The 15,246-nt window shown below is 43.9% G+C and overlaps 1 protein-coding gene across 2 annotated transcripts in view; it reads right to left on the bottom strand.

The window, feature by feature from the left end:
• Positions 1 to 12,967, bottom strand: part of clcn7 (chloride channel 7) — a 103,705-nt gene extending 90,738 nt beyond the window's left edge. For both annotated transcript variants that reach the window (XM_070900900.1, XM_070900901.1), the window contains exon 1: positions 12,832 to 12,967. In XM_070900900.1, the coding sequence (XP_070757001.1) occupies positions 12,832 to 12,954 (123 nt within the window). In that variant the 5' untranslated portion in view covers positions 12,955 to 12,967. The remainder of the gene's footprint in view (positions 1 to 12,831) is intronic.
• Between the last annotated feature and the right edge of the window lie 2,279 nt (positions 12,968 to 15,246).

The following is a 15,246-nucleotide window of genomic DNA, read 5'->3' as shown; positions in this document are numbered from 1 at the left end:
CTATTTCCTCTGGTAGGGGAATCCAGACCAATGGGGCATAATCTTAAAATTAGAGCTAGACCATTTAGGAGTGAAATCACAAAGCACTGTTTCACACAAAGGGTCGTGGAAATCTGGAACTCTCTCCCAAAAGGCTGTGGATTCTGAGATAATTGACATTTTCAAGACTGAGACGGATACATTTTTATTAAAGGTATCAAGGATATGGAGTGAAGGCAGGTAACTGAAATGTAGGTACAGATCAGCCATGATTTAATTGAATGGAGTATCAGGCTCAAGGATCTTGTTCCTATTGCATGCATCTCTAAATGCTCACTAATTTGATTTCAAATTATGGATTTCAATAAAATGCCTGCAGTGACATTAGACTAACTGGTCTTTAGTTACCAGGTTCAGCTTTCTCTGCTGAAAAAGTATTACAGACTTTGTCTACATTGCACACATACACAATCATCTTAACATTTTCCTATATCAAAGAGGCATTATGCACACAAAATTCATTAATACCAATATGCTATCCAGATGTGGAAAACATCACAGCCAACCCCAATCCTATCTTCACCTAAAGCTATAAATGAGCTCCATGTGTGAATTTACTACCACCCACTTACATTATGAGTGACACAAAGCTGGGAGGAGGAGAGAAGAAATGGCAGTCCATGGCCCCTATTTTCACCACGATTGTGCACCGTCTTTTGGTGTCGAAACGTTTTTTGGTGTGAAATACTCAGTTTCCAACCGCCAACTTTTGGACACCGGCGCCGAGCATGTGCGCCAGTTTAAACATTCTTAGCGCTGACCCGAGTCAAAATGGGATCCGGCGCCGTTTTTGTGGACTTAATCGATTTTGGCCATCCATTATTTTTTTCAGCGCGACACACATTGCCCAAAAGCCCCAGAAAAATTGAATACATAAAATATCTTTTTTTTGGCCCACTCTCCTTGCGAGTTGAAGTTTGGGAGCGGAAGGACCATTCAGTCCGGTATTGCAGCGGGTCCAGCCAGTGGGAAGCAGTCCTTTAGGCCTGGGATTTCAGCGGTGGCAGCAGATCCAGCTGGGGGGAAAAGGACCTTTGTGGCCCTTTCGGCAGCAGTGGGGTAGCAGTCCTTTTGGGAGAACGAGCTTCAGCGTCTCTGGTTGCCCTGGCAACTTCAGCTTTTCATGTATGCCCAGAGCTTTTAGCGCAGACATGAAGCGCCACCACCCCAGACTAACTTCGGAGAACGCTGCACCAAATTCAAATATTTGATTTTTTTTTTTTTTTATTTGATCCCGATTTTTTTTTTCTGCCGCTAACGTACACAAAAAAATCATACGTTAACATGCACGGGCGCCAAAAATCCAACAAGTGGAAAATAGGGGCCCCTGTCTGAATACTCAACTGACACTGCGCGTTGCAAAGTATGATGCAGTAATACACGCACCAGGAAACTATTGCTACATGTGTGGCACCATGTTAACTATGTCTAAAATGCTTAGATAACCTGTTGGTAATAACACTGTCAATATGAAGCACCTTTATAAGCAGTAATTGAAAATGAGAATTAAGATACAGCGAATCAAACAGTAATTAGAGAATAATTAAAGCAGGACTGATCCTGCACCGTACTCAGAGCTCACATATTGTAAAAAAGTGATGAAATGCATAAGTTATATTGACTATACCTGCTGCATGTTTGTCAAGATGATGTGCGAACCCTAATAATCTAATCCATCTCTCCCTTCTGTCTCAATTGTGTGGTTAATGTAGAGTTTGCTCAGCTATCTACGCCTTGATGTCTAAAAGCAGGTTATAGATCCATATATTCAACCAAACCCATTAAATAAGGATTCAGAACCATCCCATTTTTCACAATCCCTAACCCACAGGCCCCAGATGAGAGTAACTGAATTACCACAATCAGCACATACTCTCGCAATCAAACTCTAACTTTCTTAGCAATTTTCTGCTTCATGAGAAGCTGCAATTTGCTTCCCCTGAGGCACTTAGCTGAACGCTGGATTTATGTATAATCTGGTCTTCAAATCTACATTCCACTATCAAAAATCTGTTTACATCGTACTCTCCTCTTGAGGCCTCAGTACATTCTGTACCTGGGACTTTGGTGCAGCCTCATTATAAAATCTATGAGCCTCTTTTGTGATTAATATTTTCTCTGATCTTAATGGAAACATTAGATATAAAATGTTAACTTCAACAAAATGAAAATGAGGAAAATTGTTTACCAATTAAGTTCAACTACAACTTCAGCAAATATATTTGTGGAATGAGAAAGGAAAGCATCTAGGCTGCAGATGACTTTTACAAGATCTAGTTTGAACACAAATGTTCTTGCTTTTCTAGATAGTTTTGGAAAATAAAAGCAGGAGTCAAATGCAGTCGGTCACTTTGATTCTTAACAGAATTTTGAAAGCTTTGACCACAGATTTACTTATTTCCTCAAAATCCTCTAACCTACATGATCTGATGGTAATGTTTTAACTGTAAATGGCCAGAAATAACATCAGCTTGCCCAAAAACAAGTTTCAGAATATTTGTCCCTGAGCATGGTCAATTATGCCTTTTATATACTAGTCACTCCACATCAGCAAATAGCAGCAACTTCTGGAAATCAAACATTGGATGTACACGACTGGTACCTCAACAGCTTTGAAGAGAAAAAGGCAGGTTAATCGTTCAGGTGTAACCCTTCATCAGAACTGAAAATAAACAAGCATTTTAGTCGGGTTGGGGGAGAAAAATGGAGTAACAAAATACTGCAATCGCAGAGAGAAATTTATTAGTTGATTAACCTGCAACCTGTTTAAAAGGCAGGAAATTCTCAGTGAGGCAATGAAAAGCCATTAAGAGAAAGAAAGACTTAAGATTCATATAGCGCCTTTCACGACCACCAGATGTATCAAAGCACTTTACAGCCAATGAAGTACTTTTGGAGTGTAGTTACTATTGTAATGTAGGAAACGGGGCAGCCAATTTGCGCACAAGTAAGCTCCTGCAAAAAGCAATGTGATAATGACTGGATAATGTGTTTTTTGTAATGTTGATTGAGGGATAAATATTGGCCAGGACACTGGGGATAATTCCCCTGCTCTTCTTCGAAATAGTGCCTTGGGATCTTTTATGTCCACTTGAGAGAGTAGACTTGGTTTAACATCTCATCCAAAAGATGCTCCCTCAGCACTGCACTGGAATGTCAGCCTAGATTTTTTTTGTGCTCATGTTCCTGGTGTGGAACTTGAATCCACAATCTTCTGACTCAGAGGCGAGTGTGCTAGCCAGAGTCACAGCAGACACAGGAATATACAAACAGCAAAAATGTTGAACCAGTTTAGGTACAGTTCACACAAGGAAGGTGGCAAGAAATGGGGGAAAAACAAACCTAACATTAATTGACTTGGTTCCTTATAAATTTGCTTCATTTGCCCTTTCTAACCATAACTTGCAAATGGCCTCAAGTTCTGTTGCTAGTTCTTTAAAATGTCCTTCAGAGTTTTCTGCAACTTTTTAAATTTCTGCCTGCGCACATCAGGTGTCAATTTATAAACAAACAGTCAGAATTGCATATAGTTTATATTGTACATAAGCTCTATGTGGAACTGTATTAAGTGCTATACCACTAAGTGACAGTACCGGCCTCTCTGCACAAACTTGCCTACCCTACTGATGGCAATTGCTAGCAATTCAAAAGCACTTGAGAAATGGCCTATGTTGTCCCCCTTTTTAGAATTTGAATAACATGTTCTGATCTGCCAGTGATATTTCATTCTATTGTTGCCAATAATAATCGGTCACCAAAGGATATAAATGGCCTCGCCCCTCCCCATCCCTCCAGCCCCACAACCCTCCGAGATGTCTGCGCTCCTCTAATTCTGGCCTCGTGAGCATCCCCGATTTTAATCACTCAACCATTAGTGGCCGTGCCTTCAGCTGCCAAGGCCCTAATCTCTGGAATTCCCTCCCTAAACTTCTCTACCTCTCGTTTCGCCTTTAAGACACTCCATAAAATCTTTGACCAATTTTGGTCATCTGCCCTAATATCTCCTTATGTGGCTCAGTATCAAATTTTGCTTTATAAACGCTCTGGTGTGGCGCCTTGGGATGTTTTACTACGTTAAAAGGTGCCAAATAAATACAAGTTTTCTTGTTAAAAGCAAAAGCACCATGTTGACTTGGAGAATATCTGCAATCAGTAGAGTATTGTGATTAACAAGAACACATGATTGTTTAAGAATCATGGGGCTACAGGACTTGAGCGCATATGCCATAATATATAGAGGAATTATGACTGGTGGTGAGCTGAACAGGGGCGTACTTGACTTATAATTGGGTACTCAGGAACTGAGAGGACTTACTGTATTGAAAGAGGATGTTAAATCAGACAGCATTCGTGTGGGAAGATGGAACAAAGGAGACAGTATTTCAATCTGGTAACACACAACATTTGGACTAATGTCTAGACATCCTGTGATTACCACTGATCAAAGATGGTTCTGGGAAAGTGGTAAACAAGTAATGTACAATCAGAACTTGTTAGAACAGACTTTAGGGGCCCGAACTTGGTCAAAGCCAAGGCCCGCCAAAGTGCCACCCAAAAGGACTGCCGAGAGACCGGGTGGTACTTTGCCAGGAAGATGCCTCTGAAAGAGATGGCAATACCACCCGGCAACAAAGTAACGGCTTACGCCATCAATTTGGGTGGCAGCTCCCAATCTCGGCGGCAAATGCTGCCGAGGACTGAGTTGGTCCCAGGGAGGGGGGGCGACAGGGGTGGGGAAATAAACACTTAAAAAAAAACACTGGAACACCTTCAGGGGACCCCTTACAGATGAAGCGCTGGAAAAATTTGTTAAAGATGTTCACTAGCCTTTTTTTTTTTTGCAGGTCGTCTTACTTACCTGCCTCCACGCAGCGGTGCTTCCCCCTGCTGCCGCCGACTCCCCGCCCGCACAAATATGGCAGCTCGGTGGGCGGGAAGTCATTTACGCGTCTTGGCCGTCAGCGAGCAGTTCCCGGCGGTACTCCCCTCCCGCCGGCTGCAGACCTGGAGGTATCTGTCACCGGGGGGGAGCAGTGAAAAAACTCGCCGACAGCCGGCGGCAAGGCCACTAATTTCGGGCCCTAGGAGATAGCACACTGAAATCAATGTACTTCTGTTCTCCAAAATTAGGTTATGGTATGTATTTTTCAGTACTGTTAATAAAGTCAAAGACAATTTGTTATGAGTTCATTATCTAGTGTCCAAAACCATTAGACTCGAATCATTAGTCAACTCAATTAACTAATTGTTCCTAGTTAAGCTAGCCCATTACATAACATTTAGAGCACAGAAACAGGCCACTCGGCCCAACGGGAATGTAGAATACCGTATCCTTACGGTGAATTTACTAACAAAACTTCAAAATGTTTGAGGTTTTTTTTGCTGATTGGATATTGAGCTGTCAAGTGTATTGTTCTTAAAGTATTTCCATCCCTGTTTATTTTAGTTCAGTAGTGTGCGATTCGTCATCTAAAAAGAGTGACCATTTCAAAGCTGATTAGGCATTTGCTACTTTTTAGTAAAATTAAATGAAACAAACATTGGAGAGCACATATTCTGTAGGCACGCTCTCACTCTATAAAAACTAAACCTTATGCACAGGGGCAACAACCCTTTTATCATTATGTTATGCACTGGAAATAGCATGGGATCACACCACACACTTGATCTCTATAACTAAATACCGTAAGAGTCAGCTGAAAACTGCAAATTAATTCTGATAAACAAGATTAGCAAAACTAAGATTAGAACAAATAGATTTCAGTTGATCTGCCTGCGACTGAAACTCCCCTTCCATTCCCATTCTTCAACTCTCAATCTTTGGTTTCCTATTCTGTTCCAATGAAGCTCAACACAAGCTTCAAGAATGTGCCTCATCTTTTTGCCAGACACAATTGCAACCCTCTGGCCTTAATACAGAGCTTAGTAACTTCAGGTCTTAGCTAAACCTGCTATTCTCCTAACAGTAGTAGGCGTCTGGGAAGTGAGGAGATAGGTTAACATTTGGGTTGGAGATAAAGAAAAGGAAAGACTTGTATTCATATAGCGCCTTTCACGACCACCGGACGTCCCAAAGCGCTTTACAGCCAATGAAGTACTTTTGAAGTGCAGTCACTGTTGTAATATAGGAAATGCAACTGTCAATTTGCACACGGCAAGCTGCGACAAACAGCAATGTGATAATGACCACATAATCTGTTTTTGTAGAAACATAGAAACATAGAAAATAGGTGCAGGAGTAGGCCATTCGGCCCTTCTAGCCTGCACCGCCATTCAATGAGTTCATGGCTGAACATGCAACTTCAGTACCCCATTCCTGCTTTCTCACCATACCCCTTGATTCCCCTAGTAGTAAGGACTTCATCTAACTCCTTTTTGAATATATTTAGTGAATTGGCCTCAACAACTTTCTGTGGTAGAGAATTCCACAGGTTCACCACTCTCTGGGGGAAGAAATTCCTCCTCATCTCGGTCCTAAATGGCTTCCCCCTTATCCTTAGACTGTGTCCCCTGGTTCTGGACTTCCCCAACATTGGGAACATTCTTCCTGCATCTAACCTGTCTAACCCCGTCAGAATTTTAAATGTTTCTATGAGGTCCCCTCTCATTCTTCTGAACTCCAGTGAATACAAGCCCAGTTGATCCAGTCTTTCTTGATAGGTCAGTCCCGCCATCCCGGGAATCAGTCTGGTGAACCTTCGCTGCACTCCCTCAATAGCAAGAATGTCCTTCCTCAGGTTAGGAGACCAAAACTGTACACAATACTCCAGGTGTGGCCTCACCAAGGCCCTGTACAATTGTAGCAACACCTCCCTGCCCCTGTACTCAAATCCCCTCGCTATGAAGGCCAACATGCCATTTGCTTTCCTAACCGCCTGCTGTACCTGCATGCCAACCTTCAATGACTGATGTACCATGACACCCAGGTCTCGTTGCACCTCCCCTTTTCCTAATCTGTCACCATTCAGATAATAGTCTGTCTCTCTGTTTTTACCACCAAAGTGGATAACCTCACATTTATCCACATTATACTTCATCTGCCATGCATTTGCCCACTCACCTAACCTATCCAAGTCGCTCTGCAGCCTCATAGCATCCTCCTCGCAGCTCACACTGCCACCCAACTTAGTGTCATCCGCAAATTTGGAGATACTACATTTAATCTCCTCGTCTAAATCATTAATGTACAGTGTAAACAGCTGGGGCCCCAGCACAGAACCTTGCGGTACCCCACTAGTCACTGCCTCCATTCTGAAAAGTCCCCATTTACTCCTACTCTTTGCTTCCTGTCTGACAACCAGTTCTCAATCCATGTCAGCACACTACCCCCAATCCCATGTGCTTTAACTTTGCACATTAATCTCTTGTGTGGGACCTTGTCGAAAGCCTTCTGAAAGTCCAAATATACCACATCAACTGGTTCTCCCTTGTCCACTCTACTGGAAACATCCTCAAAAAATTCCAGAAGATTTGTCAAGCATGATTTCCCTTTCACAAATCCATGCTGACTTGGAACTATCATATTACCTCTTTCCAAATGCACTGCTATGACATCCTTAATAATTGATTCCATCATTTTACCCACTACCGATGTCAGACTGACCGGTCTATAATTCCCTGTTTTCTCTCTCCCTCCTTTTTTAAAAAGTGGGGTTACATTGGCTACCCTCCACTCCATAGGAACTGATCCAGAGTTATGTTGATTGAGGGATAAATATTGGCCAGGACACCGGGGGTAACTGTCCTGCTCTTCTTCGAAATAGTGCCACGAGATCTTTTACGTCCACCCGAGATAGCAGACGGGGCGGGCCTCAGTTTAACGTCTCATCTGAAAGACGGCACCTCTGACAGTGCAGCACTCCTTCAGTCCTGCGTTGGAGTGTCAGCCTAGATTTATGTGCTCAAATTTCGGGAGTGGGACTTGAACCGACAACTTTCTGACTCAGAGGCGAGAGTGCTACCCACTGAGCCACACTGACACAACATCAGAGTACAGGCAGATCCTGGGGCCTTAGAACGAGCACACCCTTTTCTTCCTTGATTGACCCATGTTTCTCGCGTATTTTCTGTTTAAAGTTCATTTCTGCTACACACGCAGCTTTTATTTTTTTCCCTTTCTCTCAATTTTTCATGCTTTTATTGTACATAGATCTCGTGCCTTTTCACTGACCCACTCCCTATTCTAAACATTCTTGTATTCTTTTGATATTGGTCATTTAACACATTAACTCCCTCTTTGCAATAGGTGTGTATTTGTTGGTTTTCTCCCCTCTTTCTTTCCAACCTGACTAAAATGCCTGTTTATCTCTCATTCATTAATCTGATGTAGGGTCCATACCAAATATCTCAACCTGCATTTTTTCCTTACGTGGTCCCGAGGCTGGCTTGAAGCCATATTGTGATTCCGGAAGCCCACTAACTCAGAATCTTGCCACCTGTAGATAAAAGTGAGATGCCCCAATAGTTATTCCAGTCAAACTTATCTCCTTTGGTTTTATATATATATATATGGTTACATTCAGGATATATATATATATATATGTAAAAAACCTTCTCTCTCCAGATTAGGCAGGAAAGCTTGTGCAAGCACTCAGCAAGAGCTTGACATCCAATCTTGAAAATCTCTCCAGGAGTGATATCTGGTCCTGGTACCTTGCCATTCTTCATAGACCTCATGACAGCCTCTATTTCCCAATGGTCGGTGGAGCATCCAAGATGCAGAATGCAGTCCAACCTTTCTTCAAAACTGGACAACGTAGATTTGAGCAACTCCTCACAGTGCTGCACCCAGCGCTGGTTATTACCTCTCAATCCGTTAGCAGTGATCCACTATCTCTGCTCTTTACTGGTACCATCACATCGTTATGTGGACCATAAACAACCTTTAATTCTGTGTAGAGCTCATGTGATGCCTCGCGACATATCCCTGCAACTCAGCTGCCTTAACTTTCCAACATCAATCCTGCATTTGGTGTAGTTTGATCTTCACTTTGAGGCAAAGGTTTCTATGAGTAGTCAGCCTGGTCATCAAACTGGGATCAGCAGGTAAATTTTGATGTACTCTCCTGTTTCTATCATGCAGAAGTCAGTTGCATTCGACATTCTCATTAAACCAATCTTGTTGACGTCTAGAAATGAATCCAAAGGTCTGCGTGATCACCTGATATACCACATGCCAGAGACCGATCCATTGCACATCGATATCAGTGCTATCAAGAGTCATTAAGAGTTTGAAAGGGCTTGTGTGTTCTTCTTGGACCTTGGATGTCTACACAATGTTTTTTTCTTATTCAGCTGTCAAAACAGTGCTGAGAGTAGGGGTTAAGGGTAGCCAGTCAGACTGGCAAAAGATGGGAAATGGTGTTTCACAGGGATTGGTGCGAGGACCACTGTTGTTCACAATTTATGTAAATGATTTGGACTTGGGAATCAGAAGTGCAATTTCAAAATTTACGGACGAAACCAAATTGGAGGATGTAGTTAATATTGAGGAAGTATGCGACAAAATATAAGACGGCATTTATAAACTTGCAGAACGGGTATGCAATTGGCAAATAAATTTCAATATTGCACAAGTGTGAGGTGGTACGTTTTGCTAGGACTAATAAGGAGGCCACATACTGCTTGGCTAATAAAAGTGTAAATGGGGCAGAGGAGCAAAAGGATCTAAGAGTACAGGTGCACAGATCACTAAAAGTAGCGACGTAAGTTAATAAGGTCATAAAAAAGCAAACTAGGCATTGGGGTTAATTTCTAGAGGGATAGAATTGAAAAGCAGAGAAGTTATGTTAAATTTGTATAGAATCGTGGTTAGACTACAGTGCACAGTTCTGGCCTCCATATCACAAAAAGGATAGAGAGGCACTGAAGAAGGTGCAAAAAAATTCACAAGGATGATGTCAGAATTGAGAGGATATACTTAAAGGCTAAATAGGCTGGGGCTCTTTTCTCTAGAAGAGAAGGCTGAGGCGTGACCGGATTGAGGTCTAAGATAGTATTCTAGAGGATAGACAACGAGAAAATGTTTCCACTTCTGGGGAGTTAAAAACTAATGGTCATAAATGTAAGATAGTCACTAATAAATCCAATAGGGAATTCAGGGGAAATGTCTTTACCCAAAGAATGGCAAGAATGTGGAATGTTCTACCACAAGGAGTAGTTGAGGCAAGTAGCGTAGATGCATTTAAGGGGAAGCTAGATGAGCACGAAGGAGAATCGAATGGAATGAAGGATATGCTGACTGGGTTAGAAAGGTTGGGCGTGGCTCATGTGGAGCATAGCTGGCATAGACCAGTTAGGCCGAATGGCCTGTTTCTGTGCTGTAGACTCTATGCAAATATGTGATAACCAATCCATTCCTAACATACAACTTGAGGAGCACGAATCCCATTCCTACCCAAAAATGGTGTCGCCAGGTCGCAGCCTCCCCTGCTGTATGTGCATTGAAGTTTCTCAATAATCGCTGATCAGAAACTGGGGTTACACCAATAAGCTCATTAAGTTAGCTGTAGAACTGTTCCTTTTCCTCTTCTAGGCTCATTAATAGTTGATGCACATTAATAGTTGATGCACAGATACTCATGATGGTAGCATAGCGGCTTTATGACAGACTCTCCAGTTTGGCAAGCATGTTAGTACAAACTGCAAGCCCAACCTCACCAGAAGAATGTATAACTTACATATTCAATTGCTGCTCAGTTTTAACAAGACCAAGTAATAAGTTTTACTCAGCCAGCACACAGTCAGCAGGAGTATTATTGTTGACCTTGCTTGGAAATTGAATGATCCCAAATACGAGAAGAAAACAGAAAAACTCCCAGAAAGCTAAGACACACTCAAACACTGCAGCCCAATCGGTTTCTGCTGCAATCTTTGGTTTTAGAAAAACACTGCCACTTCAGAGTAACCCCACCTGGTTTCAGTGATCTGGCTTCTGCCTAAATGAATAATCCATTTGTATAGTTGGCCTTTCTCTGCTCAAGGTGCCCATTATGATATAATGTGTTCTGGAGGAAGAGTAGTGAAGTTATGACATCAATGTCATGGTAAAAATACAAGAGCTCGGAATTATACCCATCCACCCCTATTTGTGTACATTATATTAGAAATATAGGAACAGGAGTCGACTTTTCAGCCCCTCGAGCCTGTTCCACCATTCAATGAGATCAAGGCTGATCTGTATCCTTACTCCATTTACCCGCCTTGGCTCCATATACCTTAATGCCCTTCACTAGCAAAAATCTATCGATCTCAGATTTAAAATTATTAATGGAGCTAGTATCTACAGATTGTGTTATTGGGGAGTGGATAGCTCTTTCAAACAACCGGCACAGGCACGAGCCAAATGGCTTCCTTTTGTGCTGTATCAGTCAATGGTGTCAGACTCTCACTGATTTGTTCTAAACGTGTTCCTTCAACACCCGAGCAAGCCTCACAATTTAAAGCGTTTAACCCGTTACATGCTAGGAAACACATGGCAGGACTCATATACCTTTGAATCTAAATTGTCTACAGATGGATGTCTGCAGAAAGCAGTCATCAAGATAAGGCAAGACACAGCAGCAGACTTGCATTCCAAATCTACTCAACACATCTCAAGACTACAGCCAACCAGTTAATCTTGACATCATGGGACAAGAGTATATAGCTTGTGAGATCACTAAATTAAGGTTTAGTTGCAATAGCGACATATACCATATACAATCCTGCATCAAGTATATTGCTGTTGCCTTCAGCCCCAGAATCTACACAATTAGCCCAAATCCCCCTTCCTTCTAAGAAAGAGAAACATTTTATTTGTACCGTTCTGAAGCAGTCTAGTAGTCACATAACTTATCACATCCAGTCACATATGATGTGCAGGTCTTTTAGGGATGCCTTTGACTTACAAGGAATTCGGCTCTCCCAAGCAATCGGGACTTGTTGAATAATTCTCCATTTAACATGTGCAGATAGTGTTTGAGAAAGCAAGTCGGTGACAGAGTTATAAAAGTTCCTTGCTTAAAGAAAGACTGCTACTGTGGGCAAGCATTTTGTGAAAATACTGTACTCTGAACGCTGACTTGAGACTTCCAACATCAACATGTCCACAACATTCATATGATGGTTTATGACATAAAACAGACTAACAAAAATTTGCAAGGTGATTTCAGAGTTGTAATCTGAGCACAAATTGCATTATCCAAACTATTCAAGTTTCAATGAATGGGTACCATATCCTGTAAACTTTTCGGAGTTTAAAGGTTGCCAGAGATTTGATCACAGCCTTGCATTGCATGGCGTGATCACAGCATCTATGCCGACATACCCGACCTTTTAAATTTCAGGTTATCAATTGGAATTTAATACAGCAAAAGAATGAAATGTATCAGAAAAACTGAACCAACTTCCTAGTTTGAAACTCCATCTAAATAAACTCTATGGCGAGGTGATTAAAAAACGATCGACTAGCCTAGCAGCACTAACTTTGTCCATCAGACAAGACAGATTCACAATTATTACCTAAACTCACTTTGCCAATAAGAGCAGAGCTTAAGAGGGCAGAAAGGTGGCTTTAAAACTAAACTCCTCCTGAAATGATCGGGCACCAGGGGAGGAGAAAATAATCATAACATCTTTTATTATGTGTTTTTACTCCTAATCGCAAAACAACTCTGCCACAAGTGAGCCTGTAAGCAGCCGAGAGGTTCTATAAACAGCAGTCTGTTGTGGCCGGCGCCCTGTGTGGTGTCCAAACAATCCCGCCCAGAGCCGCCTCAAAGCGGCCACAAGCCGCACCCGCCGGGCTCTTACCTGCCGGGCCACCTCCGGCGGCTGGGAAGCGGTGGGCGAGCCGTTGAGCAGCGGGGTCGCTTCTCCGGGTCGAGCCTCATCATCCTTGCTGGACCACGAAACTTTCTTGGCCACGTTCGCCATCTTGCCGCTCCCGTGTTGTCAACAGACGCGCAGCCTGGTCCCGTGACCCTGTACGGCGGCCCACCGGCTCCGTGTACGCCTGTACCCAGTGCACCCCACAGCTCGAAACTGCGCTTGTCCTGTCCTCCCTCACTCTCATCCACCCCTCACTGCATCTCATCCCACAGCTCGAAACTGCTCCTGTCCTGCCCCTCATCCATCCCTCACTGCATCTCATCCCACAGCTCTATGTTCTCCCTCACTCAGCCCTCACTGCATCTCATCCCATTGCTCCTTGTCCTCCCTCATCCATCCCAGACTGGCAACAGAGGCTCACTACATCTCACCCCACTGCTCGAAACTGCTCCTGCCCTGCCCTGCCCTCCCTCATCCACCCCTCACTGCATCTCATCCCACAGCTCGAAACTGCTCCTGTCCTGTCACTCATCCACCCCTCACTGCATCTCATCCCACTGCTCGAAACAGCTCCTGTCCTGTCCTGTCCTCCCTCATCCTCATCCACCCCAGACTAGCAACAGAGGCTCACTGCATCTTATCCCACTGCTTGAAACTGCTCCTGTCCTGCCCCTCATCGACCCCTGACTGCATCTCATCCCACTGCTCGAAACTGCTCCTATCCTGTCCTGTCCTCCCTCATCCTCATCCACCCCAGACTAGCAACAGAGGCTCACTACATCTCATCCCACTGCTCGAAACAGTTCCCTATCCTGCCCACTCCCTCAACCTCATCCACCATCGGGGGGTTAGCAACAGAGGCTCACTACATCTCATCTTACTACTCGAAGCAGCTCCCTGACCTGCTCTCACCTCAGGAGACTCATCATCATCATAGGCAGTTCCTCGAAATCGAGGAAGACTTGCTTCCACTCTAAAAGTGAGTTCCCGGGTGGCTGTACAGTCCAATGTGGGAATTACAGTCTCTGTCACAGGTGGGGCAGACAGTCGTTGAAGGAAAGGTTGGGTGGGGAGCTGGTTTGCCGCACGCTCCTTCTTGGTTTGCGCTTGGTTTCTGCATGTAATGACTCAAGAGTCTTGTTACTGTAAACGGCCTCAGGTGTAAACCTGATCCAACTTTATTCGCGCCCAAAGTACCCGCATGACATAGTACCCGTGCTTATATACCAGTGACCGTACACCCGAAGACCTCTGACAGTGGGGGCCCCTGGTGTCTGGTGACCCCAAGCATCAATACATAACAACATCCCCTTTCAAGTCTCTTTACAAATTAAGATGGTCTGGGACTTTCCTCTCACGAGTTGATCGTCTCAGTTCAACTTTAGTTCTCGGTGAGCATTCTGAGTCAGTTGTGACTAAGGCTGAGTAACCGATCTGATGGGAGTGTAATGACCACATCAGAAACTGAAGGTCCAGGTTCAGTAATGAAAGCAAAGTCCACTGATGAATGAACATTGGTTGGTTGGTCACTGGCTACATTTTCCTCAAACGGTTCCAGTTCATCTGTGTGCCGCAGTTTGACCTGATCAACATGTTTCCTGCATGTTTGCCCATTCTTGAGCACGATAATAAACACTCTGTTACCCTCTTTGGCTGTAACAGTACCGGCGATTCACCTTGGACCTTGATCATAGTTCAGTACATAAACCGGATCGTTAACAGAGATATCACGTGACACAGCAGCACGATCATGATACCATTGCTGACTTTGACGTCTGTTTTCAACACGATCATTCAGAACAGGAGCGAGAGCGGGCGGCGCAGCAGAATAAAGGGCGGCGGTAGTGAGTGGGAGCGGTAGCAGATCGGAGGAGGCCAGCATTGCGAGAGTGGGCGGCGCAGGAGGATAAAAGGCGGCGGCAGCGAGTGGAAACGGCGGCAGATTGGAGGAGGCCAGCATTGCGAGAGTGGGCGGCGCAGGAGGATAAAAGGCGGCGGCAGCGAGTGGGAACGGCGGCAGATTGGAGGAGGCCAGCTAGTGCAGGGGCAGAAGGTAAACAAAGAAGTAAAAAGAAATCGAAGTGCGACGTCACAGCCAAGCATGTAAGTGATTGGCTGGTGGATTGGTGAGTATTTAATCTTTTTCTTTTTCTTTTTATTTCCTTAGCAGTAAGAAATCTTGTCATTGTTGCCAAATTAAATTAATTCAAGGGTTATGTCATGGCAGGAGAGCGCAGACCCGTGTCATGCTCCTCCTGTGCTATGTGGGAACTCAGGGACGCTTCTGGTATCCCTCACTACTATGTGTGCAGGAAGTGTATCCAGCTGCAGCTCCTGACAGACCGCATAGCGGCACTGGAGCTGCGCATGGATGCACTCTGGAGCATCCGCGATGCT

Source organism: Pristiophorus japonicus, chromosome 15, assembly GCF_044704955.1.
Source record: "Pristiophorus japonicus isolate sPriJap1 chromosome 15, sPriJap1.hap1, whole genome shotgun sequence".
In the NCBI taxonomy this organism is placed as follows: domain Eukaryota; kingdom Metazoa; phylum Chordata; class Chondrichthyes; family Pristiophoridae; genus Pristiophorus; species Pristiophorus japonicus.
The sequence above is the reverse complement of the archived record's forward strand: the minus strand, read 5'-3'. Positions and strand labels throughout refer to the sequence as shown.